Source organism: Malus sylvestris, chromosome 15 (assembly GCF_916048215.2).
Source record: "Malus sylvestris chromosome 15, drMalSylv7.2, whole genome shotgun sequence".
Taxonomy (NCBI): Eukaryota; Viridiplantae; Streptophyta; class Magnoliopsida; order Rosales; family Rosaceae; genus Malus; species Malus sylvestris.
In genome coordinates this window covers 31830391-31848427 of record NC_062274.1, presented here as the reverse complement: position 1 = coordinate 31848427, position 18037 = coordinate 31830391, and the positions used below count along the sequence as shown (strand labels likewise).

At 35.7% G+C, this 18037-nt stretch overlaps 3 protein-coding genes across 3 annotated transcripts; 1 reads left to right on the top strand and 2 right to left on the bottom strand.

Annotated features, from left to right (window-relative positions):
• Positions 1–630: 630 nt before the first annotated feature.
• Positions 631–1872, bottom strand: LOC126602922 (protein FAR1-RELATED SEQUENCE 5-like). Its single transcript, XM_050269738.1, has one exon. It carries the CDS (start codon positions 1870–1872, stop codon positions 631–633), a length of 1242 nt encoding a protein of 413 aa, XP_050125695.1.
• Positions 1873–3517: 1645 nt separating this feature from the next.
• On the bottom strand, positions 3518–4767 carry LOC126604651 (uncharacterized). Its single transcript, XM_050271935.1, has 4 exons — positions 4472–4767; positions 4248–4330; positions 3911–4110; positions 3518–3792 (listed from the first exon to the last, which is right to left on the bottom strand). The coding sequence occupies exons 1-4, from the start codon at positions 4693–4695 to the stop codon at positions 3667–3669; spliced, it is 633 nt and encodes a 210-aa protein (XP_050127892.1). The 5' UTR covers positions 4696–4767; the 3' UTR covers positions 3518–3666.
• Positions 4768–12289: 7522 nt separating this feature from the next.
• LOC126604870 (RING-H2 finger protein ATL54-like) lies at positions 12290–14265 on the top strand. Its single transcript, XM_050272193.1, has one exon. It carries the CDS (start codon positions 12587–12589, stop codon positions 13865–13867), a length of 1281 nt encoding a protein of 426 aa, XP_050128150.1. The 5' UTR covers positions 12290–12586; the 3' UTR covers positions 13868–14265.
• The last annotated feature ends 3772 nt before the right edge of the window (positions 14266–18037 follow it).

Here is an 18037-nt window from a genome sequence, read left to right as displayed (position 1 = left end):
TGAGATGTTGATAGTAACTCTTGCACTGCTAGACTTGATATTTTTTGTCCATCTCTCCAAGACGTACTGAGTTGGAATGCTTATAATATTTCTTGCTGAAAGAACCTATAGAGCATGTGCACACAAGATTCCTGCAAAATCATACTTCTTACAACTACATGAAACAGTATTGTTTGTCGAGTCAAATGTGACTGTATGGTGCCAATTCTTCCTATGAGGGATGATTTCATATTTGCTGACGCTTCCAATCTCACCATTGAAGATCAAGACACAATCATGAGCTTTGCCTAACTCGTTTTGAAACCATTTAAGCACTGCTGGTGTATAAATACATGTTGCATGCTTTAATATTTCTACTGGAAATGACAATGCAGGGGAACTTTGACTTGCTTTAAATTCAGCTCTCAACTCTTGATACCGACGATCGTCAACCAACCTTTCAAAATGTTTAACAAATCGTAGCAAATTATATTTGTAGTTGACATACTTTTTGATAGCACTGTTCATACTTTCATTGCGCTGAGTAGTAGTAATATCAGCACAAAACGTTTGCCGCCCATAAACTAATGCCCATTTCTCTTTTATGGCAAACAATCGATTCAACCAATCATTGTCTGTAAGATTATATTTCTACAACATGTTATTCCAAGCATATAGAAAATCATCTTCATCCTCATGGTCGTATATGCAACTACTAAACTCCTTGGTAAAATCATTAAAATTCTCAAAGACATTTTTAAGTTGCTTGGCTGCATTTTGGTATATGTGCCAGATGCATAAACGATGACATGTTTGTGGCCACTTCTCAAACAATGCTTTGGCCATTGCTGCATCTTGATCAGTTAGAATAGTTTTTGGTTTTTTTCCAGACATAGCCTTGACAAAAGTATCAAATAACCAACTGAATGTTGCAGTGGTCTCTGCATACAATAATGCAGCACCAAATACAACAGTTTGTTTATGATTGTTGACACCAACAAACATCGCAAAAGGCCTTCCTTCTTTATTTTTTCTATATGTGGTATCAAAACATACAACATTACCAAAATAATCATAATCCACCATCATCCTTGAATCAGCCCAGAAGATATTAGTAATCAAATCATCTTCATCCACTTGTATAGCATAAAAGAAATTAGGGTCATTCAACTGCATTTTTTGTAAATATTCCAACACTCCGCCTGTATCACCTAACTTAATCTCTCTTGTTCGCTTGGAATGCAAATAATTCTTATAGTCATCATAAATGAATCCAAGATTTTGACGACCACCAACTTGTCTACTCATAAATTCAACACTTTCTCTTGGAGCAATTCCTGAACTATCAGCCATATCAGCTTCAACTTTTTGTGCAAAAGACATGTTCCTATGCGACCTAAAAAAATGAGTCTTACTAGGACTTGATGTTGGATGTGTATGCTCATGAATAAATTTAATAACCTTATAGTTCTTTGCCGATCGACCACAACTGATTTGCATCCTTGCTCGACATCCAAATCTTGTTTCAGCGCGATGAGATTCAACATTGGGATCACACTTTTTTTTTTTTTGACGATGCCCTTCCGAAGAGCAAACAAAAAGTCTGTCCATCAACTTGTCATCCTCATTTTTATGAGCTTTACTTTTTCGAACACTAAAGCCAACGGTATAAGCATATGCATTGTAAAATTCAAAGGCATCTTCTTCTGTCTCAAACTCCATGCCTAATACTGGAACTAGTTGTTTCCGGACATCAGTTTTTTCCAAATCTACCGTTTCATTGCTTTCACAGTCTATAACAGAATTCAAGTCAATACCTGTTTCATAATTCAGAAGTGACTTTGCATATGCTTTTGTTCCATTAGCTTCATTGAGATTATCTTCTCTGTCCATGTCCTTAAGGAAAAATGAAAAATACAACATATAAGAGTCAAATTTATATGTGAATATTTCAGCAAGAATACACACACACACACATATATATATATATGCACACACACACATATATATATGTATATATATACGTATATATATATATATATATGTATATATACACGTATATATATATATATATATGTGTATGTATATAAAGACACACACATACTTAATTCATAGCATGGAGGACGCATAAGCTTGTTTATTAAAATCACTTTCCAACAGCACTGGCAGATTAACTTACACCTGGACCGACTCCTGTCTGGTGATTCCTCCGCCTACCAGAAAGCTTGAACATAGATGTTTGTGCACTGAACAGTCACGTAAAAGAAGGTGAAGAATCCTGTTTGGGTTTGCTCACCTCGTTAACCCAACAATTTTTTATTATTTTGGATTTTTTTAAATTTAAATATTAAATAAATAAAGTTAACAGTGTTAAGTTTTAAGTTAAGTTAAATGACATGTGTCAACATATCAGCAAAGAGATACAAATGTGACACACATTTGGGGACAGCACATCTGGAGCCATGAAATGCATGCCTTACGAGTTATTAACTGATTTTATGTTAAGCAGATTTATGAAATATGTTATTTGTCGTCTCGTTTTTTGTGAGGAATTAATTGTTGACCTATATTGAGCTATATTTTAAAATATCGTATTTTCTATAAAAACCATGAACGGGTAGACTTTCTGATAGATGACGATAGGATGCTAGAATATGTTTTAGAAACCCCTCTTTATAGTATAGACGATAGATGACTTTATACTATGAAGTGGTTATTTATGAGAGGCGTAACTATTTGTGCATACCTAGTGGACACTATGCCGCCTGGGGCGAGGATCTGGTATTGGCAGTTAGACCGGGAGAAATAATCCCTAGCTACGGACTGAGGGACACGGAGCAGGCAATGACATAAGAAGTCTTTTCCCTTTCTATAATAATAACCATATTTTAGGATGTGAATATTCCTTACTTTTGTTGCACTCTTATACTTATGCTCTTACACTAATGTTTTGTAGTAAAGGTTCCGACCCGCTTAAATGCTCACTTTTGTTTCAATTAACTCAATTTTTTATTTATTAGCACTTTTCCACATCGCCTACACTTTATGGCTTTATCATCTTTCATGTGTCGACCAGCACATCTCAACTTGGGAATACACGTAGACATTCCGAGTCGAGGTGTGTCAGGTGACATGGAGCATGTGTGGCATGTGGGCTTCACACATGGGCCAACTTGCTCCATATCATGAAAAAAGATTCGGTTTATCATAAATCAATTGGCACTATAGAGAAAAGCCCAAGCTCTTGCCAAGTTTCTTCTTTTATTGTTGTAGGACTCTTTTAACTTCATATTCTCATAGATAAAACCTCAACTATATGAGTAAATGTCCTTAATCATATGAGCTACAAGCCTCTCGCAAAATCTGATAATCTGTTTATTAGTAAACATAAGGGTAGAGAAAATGTTAATCTGAGCATAATAGAGGTTGGTCATATCTGGCCAACTTTATTCCCCTGATAGGAGAATCCCCGCCCTAAACCTTAATGCTTGTATAAAAAATGCAAAAAGATAGATTTCACCATTAGAACTTGATAATCTAATACAAAAGAATTGATATTAATGAATTCAACTTTATAGAAACAGATACAAAATCCAAATGGTGCATGCGTTTTTACAGTTAGAGATGAATAAATTAACGAATCTATGTTCATCTCTGATTTGAAAATCTCAGATTCTCATATATGTATCACTGGGTTTTCTTTTCTGTAGCTACTTGTACATTTGATTCATCACCAACATCTTTGATAACATCTCCTGCTTTATCCAAGGCTGACTCAAAAAAGTCTTCCACCCGGTCTTCCAGTGCTTCCGCCTACGCGCAATTTTCATACAAACACTAATTAATTGCATATATATGTTTGTTGTTGATTAACTTAGAGATTTAAATTACTTGTAGAACACTAACTAATTATGTAAAACAAACCATATACCTTCTCAATCAGCTCATCAGCAAGGTGAGCGTCTTTGGCTGCTTCTTTGGCTATATTTTCAACTAATTCAAGTGCAGTCTTAAGCTTTCCCTCAGGAAGACTATCACCTATATCATCTGCCACTTCCTCCACTTTCTCTGCTACCTGTTCTACCACCTCCACCACTGCTTCAACTGTGTCTACAATCATGTCCACCTCCTCTGAAAAATCAAAACAAATTCAAGCAATGATCATGAGAAATATGGTAATTAATCAATAGATTCTTAAATACAACAAACTCTCTTCCATGAAATTTGAACTCAGAACTTTCTGCAATAAGATAGTTATGAATACTTACTTTTCAATGCTAGCAAGGGCCCCCATTTGCTCCTCGAGAAGGGTAATATTACTGATAGTACAATCCCTATCAACCATCCTTTCCTGTTTAAAATGGTCGATCAGATTTCAGTTTTATCGTACATTACTTGCAAAGAGATTAAAAAAAAGAGAGAAGACGACTAGATTCATTAGTATAGAATCTAGAGAAAGAGAAAGAAAAACAAAGGTTTCATTGCCAATTACCAAGAGTGGGAAGGACCTGGAACTCCAGGTAATGGAAAACTATTGCATACAATCTTGTTCTTCCTACATGGTTGATTGCTGAGACTACTCCTTTGACCAATTGTGAGAGGCAACAATGCATGGTTGGTTCTGAAACCTTGCTGGCATTTCAACGTCGATGATGAAACATGCCGGAACAATCCAGGAGGCCACTTGCAAAGATCAGTTGATGTGAATGTCGACATTAGTTCTTCCTTTGATCAACTCCTACAATTAATAGTAATTTTTTTTGAAGTATTTCTGGTGATGAGAGGTTTGTTCCTTGGGTGCTAGTATATATAGGCTATTTAGGTTCAATGAAAAAACTAGTCAAGGAAAGTAGATAGAAATAATCCAAGAGGGGCTCCATGATTACTGTAATCGTCCAAAATTTGTTAATGGATTTGGTATATGGATACATACATGCACGCCAACACATTGGACCTTAGGAAAGTACGAAACAGATGACTTGTTCTTTCCTTAGCATCCCATGGTCAACTACGAGTTTTCTTGACTGTAATTATTATTAATTGCTATACGCCAACGTGTTTAAATATAATAATACTCCCTGTGAAATTAATATTTTTCGTCATAAGTTCGGGTGATGTTGAAGACTTTTTTGGAAAATATATATTATTCACATAGTGTGTGGCTTGCTCCTTCACATGGCTTACCCCAGTACCAAGGCCAGCTAGACGCTGATAGGGATGATAGATAATAGCTTTCCATTTGATATTACGCAAGGACAAAACTCTTGTAGGTACACCATTTGTCTCCAACTTGTAAAATAAGAATGAGGATCTTCTTCGAACTCTTTTTGTGAGGATCTTGAGAATTTTTAAATCGTGTTCATTCATCGTACATCATGCAGTCAGAAATTATTTTAAATATTTTTATTTAAAATTAAATATAAATAGTACCTGACAAAAACTGACTGCACGATATACGATAAATAGATACGATTTGAGAATCGGAAGAGGATCCTCTTTCGTAAAATAAGAAAACACGTTTAACATAGAATTGTTAGAATATAATTAACTGTTGGCTTAAGCATTTTAAAAAGGGTTCGTCTACGGTACTTTAATAAAAAAAAAAAGGTATTAGTATTATTTAATTTGAACATTATCCTAAACAGATAATGATAGGGAGGCTAGATTTATAAATAAAATTTTGTAAACTAAATGGCATGGAAGTTGATGATTGAGTTATTACTTAAGCGTGGATAAGTGTGCTCATTCCTATTGGTGACAAATCATATAATTTGCAAATTTTGTTTACAAAATTAGTCTCCCTAGCATTACCGTAAACTATAATGCAATAATGTTCAATTATAGTATATTATCTTATCAGTGTAATCTAAGATCTATGTGTAATAATACCAACGTTATTTGGTGTAAACAAATACAACATTGGTATAATAATACCAAAGAATTATGTAACTTTGGATGTAAATTTGAACGTACAATGTACGTCTTAGACTTTGTATGTTAATGTTATGTTGTAACACGATCATGATGTTTTGTAAGTACAAAAACCTACCTTGACAGCATAATAAAATGTCCACAATGTAACTACCAACCTTATTATAATAATGATCGCTTCATTCTTTGTCATTAACTTGAACCTTGTCATCATTATGTAATCTTGGATGTAGTTTTGAACAATGATAGTTTATCTTAAACGGTATCGATACCTTTTTTGTTTAATTAGTTTTTTATTTTATTTTTTATATTATTGTATTTTAATCTTTTATTTTTAATAGGTACAATTATCAAAATGTTTATGCCACGTTAGCAATTTAACGGTTTATGTAACCGAGTTAATGAAATAGAATAAAATGAAACACTAAGAATGAGTGAGCACATATGGTAAAGTGGGACAAAATAAAGTACAGGGGTAAAGTGAGATTTTGTGTATATAGTACAAGTGCTGTAGCTCAAAACAATCCTAATGTAAATATAAAAATAAAAATTTCATAATCGGAACCCTTCAATTTCTTAATCTTCATATTATGATGAAAAAAAGTAGTTCGTTTAGATATCCAAACGTATCAAATAAAGGGACAGTTCATCATTATTATGTTACTTGGTGTATATTTGAACGACTAAACGATCTTATATTCAAATAATTTTTTGCAAATATGATCTACAAATGAAGATTAAGAAATTGAACAGTTTCAATTTTGAAATTTGTAAGGTGATGATACGTTATTTGCAATTGAATGACTGAGCCCATTCTCTCTTTTATTTGCCAGTTGAAGAATGAGCTTATCCCAAGAGAATGCAAGTACATTTAATTAGTGTGTTGTGAAGCAGGATGGGTGCTCATTCTAACATGGATAGTGGTCAAGAAGACCACTGGAAAAGGAAAAGAACATTATTAGCCAAAAACCAAACCGAGGTAAAGAACCGCAGCCTTCCAATCCAGCCATCCTGCAAATACTGGAAAAGGAAACGTATCTAAATTCCGAAGAAACAGGACCTTGTCGTCCCATAACCAAATGCATAGTCGTGTTTGACACAAGTACCATAGTTATCTACATGCATATGCAAAGTTTAATGACAAGCTGCATTATTTATCGGGGGAGGTTTTTTCGACAGTGTAGCAGACAACCCTTCATATATTCTGCAACATTCAGATTAGTTGTTAAGAGAATTTTCCGGTAACGTTTTTCATGTCTCTTTCTCTCTCATTCTTACGCTTAAGGTATCTCAGTAATCTCTCTGATGCTTGAAAATGAGGTATTCTGGGAGCTTGCATCAATTGGAAGAGTTGGCCAACCACAAAAGCAAAATATGTAGTCGGGACCAAGTATCGTATCGTAAAGCTCCTACTAGAGATCTATATACAAGGCACCAACCATGTCCAAACTTGGGATGCAAGTCAGAAATATATTTAATTTGAGAGAGCAGTGAACTAGTAGGTGTCATTTACCTAGTTGAGGTATGATATGATAAATTACTACGGTTGACCCAATTGAGATATGATAAAAAGACAAGTTGTTGGTGAGTTTCCTCCTGACTATAATGTCATCATACACTAACACAATAACGAGAGACTGAGCAACTCTTACAAAAAGACAAGTGTCGGAATTAGAAATTTAAAAAATTGAAAGCCTAATCCAATTAGAGCAAGCCATTGGGGCTTGTTTAAGGCTATGAAGATATTTAAAAAAAAAGGCTATGAAGTATTTGTTAGGTTTACAGACATAGATAGACTTATTCGGATCAGGAATAATACTTGCATTTTTCAGTAGGGAAACGCACATATTTCACCCCTTACGAATAATGTATATTCATTGTATTAATTTTATAAACGGAATCGTTCAATTTCTTAATCTTCATTTGAAGATTATCCTTGCAAAAAAATCATTCGAACCCAACAAATTAAGAGAGGACAAACACTTGGACATATAGCATAACAAAATTCAATTACAATTTTACCCATTTAGAAATTGCTTGGAATGACATTTTGGGTAGCGACACTCAACCATGTCATCTATAATGTGCCTATCAAAAATATAACATCATTGTAGTTTTATCCCACTTGACCTACGCTAGTCCCACACTACGTGATAGTTGTCTCAATAGTGCAGTGCTACAAAAATTTATCTTCATCATATAGTTATTAGATGCAAAAATAGAAGGAAATAAAATATCTAGATTACCCATGACATTGATATGTGTGTTTGTTGACCCTAGAAATTACAAAGCCTACGTGGCGCGCAGGCCGAATATATTCTAAGCTAACTACGTCCTTCGGTGATTGCGGGGCGTGCCAACTCGTCGGCCGAGGCTCGGCCGAAGAGTAAATTTGATGATGCTGCGTTGGGTCGCGCTACTGACTTCTGCGTCTTGCGATTGCGGCCGAGAAAGGAACGCGTCTCGGCCTCTTGGGTTCTCGAGCCTGAAGACAAGGCTGCTATTTCTTACAAAGTTCACGAACCGAATTCGGCTTACAATGTGCCGAATGTAATAACTGTAACACCTCACCTCGCCGAGAAGGCTAATGAGATGACCTCGACCAACAAGGATTCGAAAACCCTTCTCGACCGAGACTTGGATAGGCAATCGATCGTTCTCGCCGCAGTGCTGTTGATGCCAACGGAAGATACTGCGAGACCGACCGACTCTACGGTGACAGAGCTATCTATGCCGACTTAAGATATCACCGGTTGCTTCCACAGTGCTGTTGATGCCAACGGAAGATGTGTCAGCGAAAAAGGAAAAGAAAAAGATCTCAAGTTGTGAGAGTTTGCGCAGGGCAATTTTTGTGTTGATTTGCAGGGGCTTTATTATGTTGCACGACCTCTTGTATTTATAGGACTTGGATATCTGCTTGGCACAACCTGATAATATTGTAGAGTCCAGCTGTAACTCAAACTTGCAGAGCAAAAATTGATCCGTATCAGAGGCTTATCCTTTAGATTGTTGTTTGTGACTTTTCAAATAGGATAAAAACCCATCTCGTCTTATCACATCACACTAGAAGTCTAGCCCACCTAGGCTTCTTGTCTTGATAACTTCAACATAGCCTTTATCCCATGCATGCATAATAAAATATAATCCCATCATATTTAAAAGCCTAGCCTAGCTAGGCTTTCTTTTCTTGTCATATGCATGTTACGGCATATACATATATATAATCATATATATATATATATATAATTATATAATAGGCATCCAAACCGAATTGCTCTAACACACACGGTACACTGCTAACAAATCCAAATTACATTGGACTGTTCCACCTGTCTCTCCGTTGGGATATAATTTTGTCTTGTTTATCTGGTTTAAGAAGATGCAGATAATTCGGACTAAAAGATAATTATAATATTATCCTTTAATAATCAAATTATCTCCACTTTCTCATCCGGTGGTTGAGAATCATGCCCACTCAACGGCCTGAATCGCTTGGGCCGATGATGTAAAATTGGGTCCAAACAGTGTTATAGGTTTGTTATTTCTAATTTTGCTTCTTAATTTATTCGATACAATGATTAGATAGAAAAATAATCGTGGATAGAGAAATTAAAAACGAAATAGTTATCAAACAATCCTTAAATTTGACATTTAAATTCATGTATAAACATGAAGAGCAGACCATTCGGCTACCTGTTTTGGTCTATGGCAAATCTTGGGTCGTCTTGGTACTGCAAAAGTCTAATGCCCAATAAACAAAATTTCAGCCCACACAACAGGAGAAAGTGAATGATCTAAAAGAGGATATAAAAAAGGGCAGAATTTGGGCTTTTATGGCCTAGGGTCCAAAATGGTTGGGTTAGTTGGGATAAAAGAGACCTGGGCTTCTATGATCCGCGGGAAATTTGCCGGCATTTTGGGGTGCAAATCAAGAAGCCCTATACAAACGACGTGAATGACAATATAACAAAAAGCTACCGGTACTGTTCTTGTTGGAAAATATTAGGATTTTAGTTTATTTGAATATTTGGTTTTTTGGGCTTAGCCCGTTAACATTAGGGTTTCGGTTTCTTACCTTTTTAGGTTAGGGTTAGTTTATTATAAATAGCATGTTTGTTATTCAGTTTAGTATAAGTTATTCACAATATAGTCTCTTAGGGTTTTGTAGCCGTTCCGACATTCTCGGTTGTTTAATAATATTTCTATTATTTTGTTAGTCTCGTTCGTTGCGCACTCTGATATTCAACTTGGTATCAGAGCAGGTTAAATCCTTCTGGAATTAATCTGTTTTGGGGGTTGATGTCGATCTGTTTGTTCAGTATCAAACTATCAATTTTGTTTTAGTTAGGGTTTTGTTGTTTGAAAACAAAAGTTGAATCTACCATAACCCCACCTCTACATCTGCACGTGTTCGACTCACCCCACCTTGCCTGCATGACTCATGCCGCTGCACCATGTACCAGACTCGGATCGAACCCACTTGCACCTGCACCCAGATCCCTTGCCGTCGTCTCGCCGCCGCCTGCTTGAATCTTATGCGCCCACCCACCACCTGCAAATTAACTGTGAACCTCTCCCTCCTTGTTGCGCTGCTACATCCACCTATCCATGAATCAGATTGCTTGTTGTTGTTTGTGTTATCAGTCCAGAAAGAAAACTGAAAAATATTGTTTGCTGCAATCGGTTTCGCCCAGAAGAAAAGAAAAAGAAGGAAAAAGACAAAAAAAAAAATGTTGGAGTTTTTTAGGCCCACACAGGCAAAAGAAAAAATATGGTTTAAGTTTGTTTTTTGGCTCGCAGGAATTGTTGGTTGCCCTGTTTGAGATTGTTTTGGAATTGTGATCACCCAAGTGATAGAATTTGTGTTTGTTTGTTCGTTGCTAGAATTGAGATATGCAAAACTCGTCTGTTTATAGACGGGTCGGGTTCTTTTCATACTCTCAACACTAGCTAATTTGAACCAGAATTAGTTTGCCAGTCAAAATCAAGAATCAAGTCAAGAATCAAGAATCAAGAATTAGTTTGCCAATTTGCCAGTTAAGTCAAGTCAAGTCAAATTCGCTAGTCAAGTCAAGTTTGCATGTCTACCAGTCCGCCTAACGGAGTCAATCCGCATCTGCTTGTTTGCAAACCCATGTCATATACCGCCATGAGTTTGACCCGGGGGGGGTGTTGGAAAATATTAGGATTTTAGTTATTTGAATATTTGGTTTTCTGGGCTTAGCCCGTTAACATTAGGGTTTCGGTTTCTTACATTTTTAGGTTAGGGTTAGTTTATTATAAATAACATGTTTGTTATTCAGTTTAGTATAAGTTATTCACAATGTAGTCTCTTAGGGTTTTGTAACCGTTCCGGCATTCTCGGTTGTTTAATAATATTTCTATTATTTTGTTAGTCTTTTTCATTGCGCTTTCTAATATTCAATTGTTCTCTTGAACGAAAAACCATATGTTTACACTAAAAAATCAAAGGAAAACTAATGAAAATGACCTTAAAACTTTGAGTTTTAACGATAAGGACAAAATAAAAGGTAAAGTGAATAGTACCAGGATTGACTTTTTAGTGTAAAAATATGGTTTTTCGTTAAAATGAACAGTACCGGGAGCTTTTCATTAAAGTTCCCAAAAATCAATCATGGTTCTATTCACTTTACCCTTTATTTTGTCCTTATCGTTAAAACTCAAAGTTTTCAAACCGTTTTTCATTAGTTTTCCTTATAACAATCGAATATCAAATCCACGTTAGTAACACTATATAGACATATTGATAACGAATTTAAACCATGTTATTACTAGTCTATTGTGAACCATATTATTACATGTAAAATTTGCATAAAAGACGGAAACATTAATTAAGAAAGAAAACCCCAGTCAAATACATGCTTGAATAGTTGAATAGTTGATACTTGCTCTTTAGTTTTGTATTTGAGGCACGAAACTAGTAAAAACACAAGTAATTTCTTAGTTGATAGCTTTAAAAGAAGGAGGCAGATTGTCTGTCATCCTATTTGAGTGTCATTCTCATCATTTTCTATTTGTGCGGTCATAGTTAAGTCACGTCAACATTTTATATTCTTATTATTTTTTATCTTATTATCTCTATAAAAAAATTAATATAAAATATTGACGTGGTTTAACCGTGATCGCACAAAATATGAGGGATAAAAAGGGCACCCAAATTTGAGAGAAGACAATCTGCCTCCTTAAAAGAAATGTATCCATTTAAGTATAGCCAAAAGTGAACTGACACACCATTAAAAATTAATATGCTTGGGGAAAAAAAACAAAAGGAAAAAGAATGGTTGATACCCCATTCATTCAACAGTTAACGCGGAAGAGTCTTTAAAATCTCATTGACTTTCCACAGTGCCAAAAAAGAAACGCAAAACCACCAAGTAAATGCACAAGGAAAAGTAATTTCGAAAGCGAAATTCTTCAAGGAAGCTACGTCCCAACAAGCGAAGTCCCCACCCACGGCCACCATTTCTCTCCATCACAATCCATTCAAACCTCTGTCTGCGGTGGAAACCAACCCTCCAAACAAAACCTTCACCAACTTGTTGCCTTTGACTCTCTCCGATCCTCCCCTTTTCTGGATCATAAGCAATAAAAGGTATGAATTGCTAATCCCCTGTTTTGGATCTCCTCTGTTTTTGCTCTGTTTTGTTTTGTTTCAATGGAGTTTGATCACAGAAATTTCCTAGCACCAACAAATCTGAGTGAGCAATTGGCTTGTTCACTTGCTTGTAATCCACTCTGGAACAAAGGGGGTTATTGTTTTGAATCTTGTTTCAAAACCTGCCCTGCTGTCTGTAAGAATCTTGTAGTCTATGCTGGTAGTCAGCTTGCTCCTCCAATTGTACCAAACCCTCCTACGCCACCATGTACGCCGCCGCCAACCCTGACTGATGAGCGGAAGCAGTTGATTGAAACAAGTATGACTATCACAATTTGTACGATTGGGGCTGCTCTTCTTCTTGCTATTGTTTTCTCAATTGTTAGATTTTACCGCCGCCGCCGCCGCAACAATTCGTCGAGGAGTAGGTCCTTACCGATTTTGTTTGATACCCAACAAGATTTTATTGATGAAGATCACGGTCCTGTTCTTGATCATCCCATTTGGTACATACAGACTGTTGGTCTCCCACAATCTGTGATTGACTCTATAACTGTCTGCAAGTTTCGAAAAGATGAGGGTTTGATTGAGGGAACGGATTGTTCTGTTTGCTTGAATGAGTTTGAAGAAGATGAGAGTCTTAGGCTTTTGCCGAAGTGCAGTCATGCCTTTCACATCCCTTGTATTGATACCTGGTTGAGATCACATAAGAATTGCCCGCTTTGCCGCGCTCCGATTGTTTATGACACTGGTAGTGCTCAGGTGAGTGTCCCGGAGCCTGTTTCGAGTGGTTCAGGTTCAAGGGATAGCGGTGAGGTGGAGAATTTGGAGGGTGATGGAGGGGCTGAAAGTGTTGGAAGTTGGACTAATGAGGTTGGGGCTGGAGAGGATGGTAATGTTTCTGTAATTCCAATTGAGGGAAGGGCCGCTGAAAGTTCGAGGAAGTTTTTGCGAAATTCCATTGTGCCTGTGGGAAGTTGTGATCCGAGAGCATTCAGTGATTTGACTGACAATCGGCGTGTTACTGAAGAGGATACTCAACCAATGAGGAGATCAGTTTCGATGGATTCAATGTCTGCTTTGAGGATATATCGCGATGTGGCGAAGGTAATTCCTGAAGAAGGAAGTTCGAATTCCCAATCACATGTAAAGAATATGAATTTGGGGAATGTTTCGAAGCATGGCAGTTCAAGTTCTAGCCTAGCCAAACTAATGAGAAGTTCTTCAATTGGGTTTTCTCTGCAGATGGGGTCAATATCAATGAAAAAGCCCTTTGCATCTGGCAGGAAGCTTTTTTCATCCAAACATGGAAGGAGTCTTAGCTCAATCCTACCCTTATGAAGATTTGGGCACCTCTGGGCACCCTTTATAATGTCTCAAGTTTTTAAGTCAGTTTCTAGCAAAATCAAGAAATCAATGGCCTTCTAAACGGCCTTTGCGCCATTCCTACATGAGAAAAACCAAGTTGGTATGGTGATGTGTCAATACAAAGGAAAGCCGTTGTACATTGAAATAAGGGTTCTGGTACTGAAATTTCAAGTTTTTTAGGCTCTCAAAGGTAAGAAAATAAAAAGAACATATGGACTGCAACAAGTGTGGTCTTATGTTATGGCTGCCGATGGTGATTTTTCTTTTGTTGTTAAAGTACATGTCTTCAACGCAGAATGCGTGAAATCTTCAAGACAAGATATACTTTTTACTACCAAATTTGTCGTAATTTCAACTTTGAATTGTCTCTCTCTCTCTTTTGCTGCATTAATTCCTCGAGCTTGCTTTTGCAATGCTTCTGCATACTTTGGCAAAGTCATTTCATAGCATTATGTATGTAGATATGCTTAGGGAAGTCCATTTCTCATATTTATTTTTAAAGTTGATATCGATCGATTGAAATTTGAGGAAGCTGAATCTGTTAATGACGCTTGAGGCGATTATCTGCCATGTATACCGCGTAAAATTCTGTGAGGATTGTTATGGTTTTTAAACTGGTAAGTTGCTGGCATACATAGCTGCAAGTGCACATGAACTCATTATTTACAGCTTAAGCAGTGAGAAATTTTTGTATTTTCATCATCCTGAGCCTCAAATCTCGTTCCCCTGTTTCCTCCATCTCATTCGGTCCTTTCCCCTATACCATCATCATCACTTGGCTCCATTTTCTTTCCACCAATCCTCATTCGGTCCTTAAGTTATTAAAAGGTTATGGACTATTTGGAATATTGGAATGAATAAACTTTTTAATGAGTAATTCATCTTTGTTGCAGTCCTAAATTAGGTAGTTGTGATTGTTTAAATCGTTGTAGGATTCTATATATATTTTAGATAGTTTTCTAGTTGTAGTGTATTACTTGAAAGGCAACGATTCTCCTTTCCTTACTACTATAAATAAATGCATAATTGGGTGAGAAATCAGCACCACATAATCACTAAATTCTGTCTTTTCTCTCTTTCTACTATTGGCCTCCTCCCTCTCTTTTCCCTCAATAAAATATGCCTACAACACGTTATTAGCACGCTCTTGACACTGCGCAAAAAAGAGTTTGATCATCTTCACTTTAGGGGAGTATTACGTTTTAATCATTTTTATTTTGATTTATTTATTATTTTATTGAGTTGATCTATTTGCTATTAATTCAATTACTTGTTCTTTCAATGTCTATGTTGGACGTAATACAAAGCATTGGAGATAAAATTCCAAATTTTGGGGACAGACCTTCTACAACTAGCATTTAAAGGCTTTCAGCTTTTGTTCGTATAATCTTACTAAAGAAGGAGCCATTTTCATTGTTACTATACTTGCTGTTAAAATTAGGTATGCCTATCTAGGACTGGATCGTGGTACCAGTCCTGTTTCCATCCAATCTAGGTTCTTCAAAAACATGAAATCGATATTTTATACCCTGATCATATAAGAACATTCACCATGATGCATGAACTCTCAATTTATCTACGCTTTATTGTCTTATACCGCATATATTGTTCAATATATATCATGTTCATGCATTCGCAATATTTTATTATGTTATTTTTGCTATGCAAAAATTGTATTTTAATCTGCTTTTGGATATTGCTACGGTGAATTGTGTGAGTACAAAAAAACAAAAAAACAAATAGAAGCAACTTAAGATTTTTTTGTCAAAATCCTAATTGCATGAAGCCGTTGCACCAAGTCGTTCCTGTCGCGTTGCTCTAGAACGACGCCGTTCGGCTTCAGGTTTTAAAGCCAAATTCCTTGGGCTTGCTATGCGCGGATCTCACGCCCAATGTTTAGGCTAGTTCTTGCTCCACCTCGCACCCATCTCTTGTTCGGGTGCACTGTTCACGGCCCACGCCTATTTTTTAGACTTTCCCAATTGTTTAGCTCGCAGCCATACAACTAAGGTAGATAATTTTTTACACGATCCGTTAACTCGACACAAAAATAACGGTTTTCGCGTCAACCTATTAATGAGGTGGGTTTTTCTCGGGTAACCTATTAACGTGTTAGGTCGCTATGGGATCACCCATTAAAAACTCAATAGGATATTGTTTGCCAGACCTAGACATTAAGCATGACAATTTATTGCATGACCCATTAACACGATATGAAATGACATGACCCGTTAACGAATCGGGTCGTTATGGGTCATCTGTTAAGAACCCTTTATCTTAACGGGCTTGATCTTAACGAGTATGAAACGAAAATGACACGAACACGACCAGTTTCTCAGGCCTACATACAACCCACTATGGGCCAAACATCTATATTTTCTTGCTTTCACGACCAACTCCTGTTTGGTCATGATCTATTGAATTAATCTAGTGATCCGTAGTTCATTACTTTGATTTTTTTTTTTACCCACATCCCACTTTTGTGAATTAATGATTCAATATTTTTTATTTTTTTATTTGAACAATTGACATCCTTTTGTAGTCTCAAAGCCACTCACAATGGGTCCTTAAAGCTACTCACATTTCGTAGTCTTAAAGCTACTCACATTTGAACAGTTGACATCCATTGAAGCCAACAATGGCGTGAATAGAGTTGAATAAGTCTCAGCCATGATCTTCATTTGAACACTTATGCTTGAAGCATTATAAAGGGAAGTACCTTGCTAAAGACGATTTCATGGCTTTGTAGCTCACTCTACAAACAGTTTAGTCATATGACCTTGTCTAAAGCAAAACATGATTGAAACCCTTATGTCCATGAATATGTACAATTCTGAAGTTTATAGAATTTGATCGAATTTTGACTAGAGACGATTTTTCTCGTCCTTCCATGTTTTTACCTTGATCCTGAAGCAACATTGTAGAGAGTAAGTTTACCAAATAAATGAGTTTGATTTGTGTATGTGACTAGTTTGTAGAAATGAAGATAAGTATCCCTATTACTCCTTTTCATCTTTACTAATTTATTTCTGCTCTTTTAAGCACCCCAGGAGTAGGCTTGGCATTCATGTCGTTTTTTATGTGTTTGTGTTATTTTTGTGTCATGCCTAATATCATAACAGGTCATGTCGTGTAACACCCGTTAAAATAAACGGGTAAAATGACCCGACCCGATAATATTAACGGGTAATATGATCCGACCTGTTACCTGTTAAGAAAAATATATTTTAAACCAATAAATAATCAATTGAAAAACATAATACTAAATAAATATATACATATCATATTATCACGTTCAAAACATAAAAACACACTTGTTTTTCAAGTATTACATATTTACATACCAAAAATAAGAGCATAATAAAAAAAATCATTAGAACATTACAAAATATCAAATGTTCAAAAGATTTACAAAATTAAGGGAGTTATGTTTCAAGGTTTGGAACCTTGAACATTTTCTTACAATCAAATCCTTCAATTTTCATCAATCATCATGGGAAATGGTATTAAAACTTTGGCTTGATATATTGCCTTCAAGAGTTATATTGATGATGTTTTCAATGAGACTTTCCACATTAACACTCTTCCACATAAACTAAGCATAGAAAAACCAAACATTATAAACCATTCAAATTATGAGTACCAAAAATAATTATGAAAAGAATAAAACAATAGTACTATATTATAGAAAATATATGTTACCTCCTTTTCATGAGGGTTTGGAGGGTTTTAAAAATCTAAACGATAATGTAAGTGTAACCACTGTTTATTCGTGGAGGAATGATGAATCACTAGTGTTTATATATTTTTTCACATTTATCATACTTGTAGGCATGTCTTCTTGCCTCTACTAATACTATACTAGTTGATTTTAATTTTGGACAACAACATGTTAAGTACAATTTATTTTAGTAATAATAATAAGAAACTCTCATAATAAAAATAAATAAATGAATAAAACTTAATTTTTTCAATCAAAACTCAATGAAATTATCAATTTAACCCTTTAATTAAAATATAACATGAATAAGAATATGGAGCATAAATATAATTTCACACTCCCACATGTAATCCTTATCTACATGTAATCATAATATATCTCTAATTAAAAAATAAAAATAAAAATAAAATTTCCCACTCTCA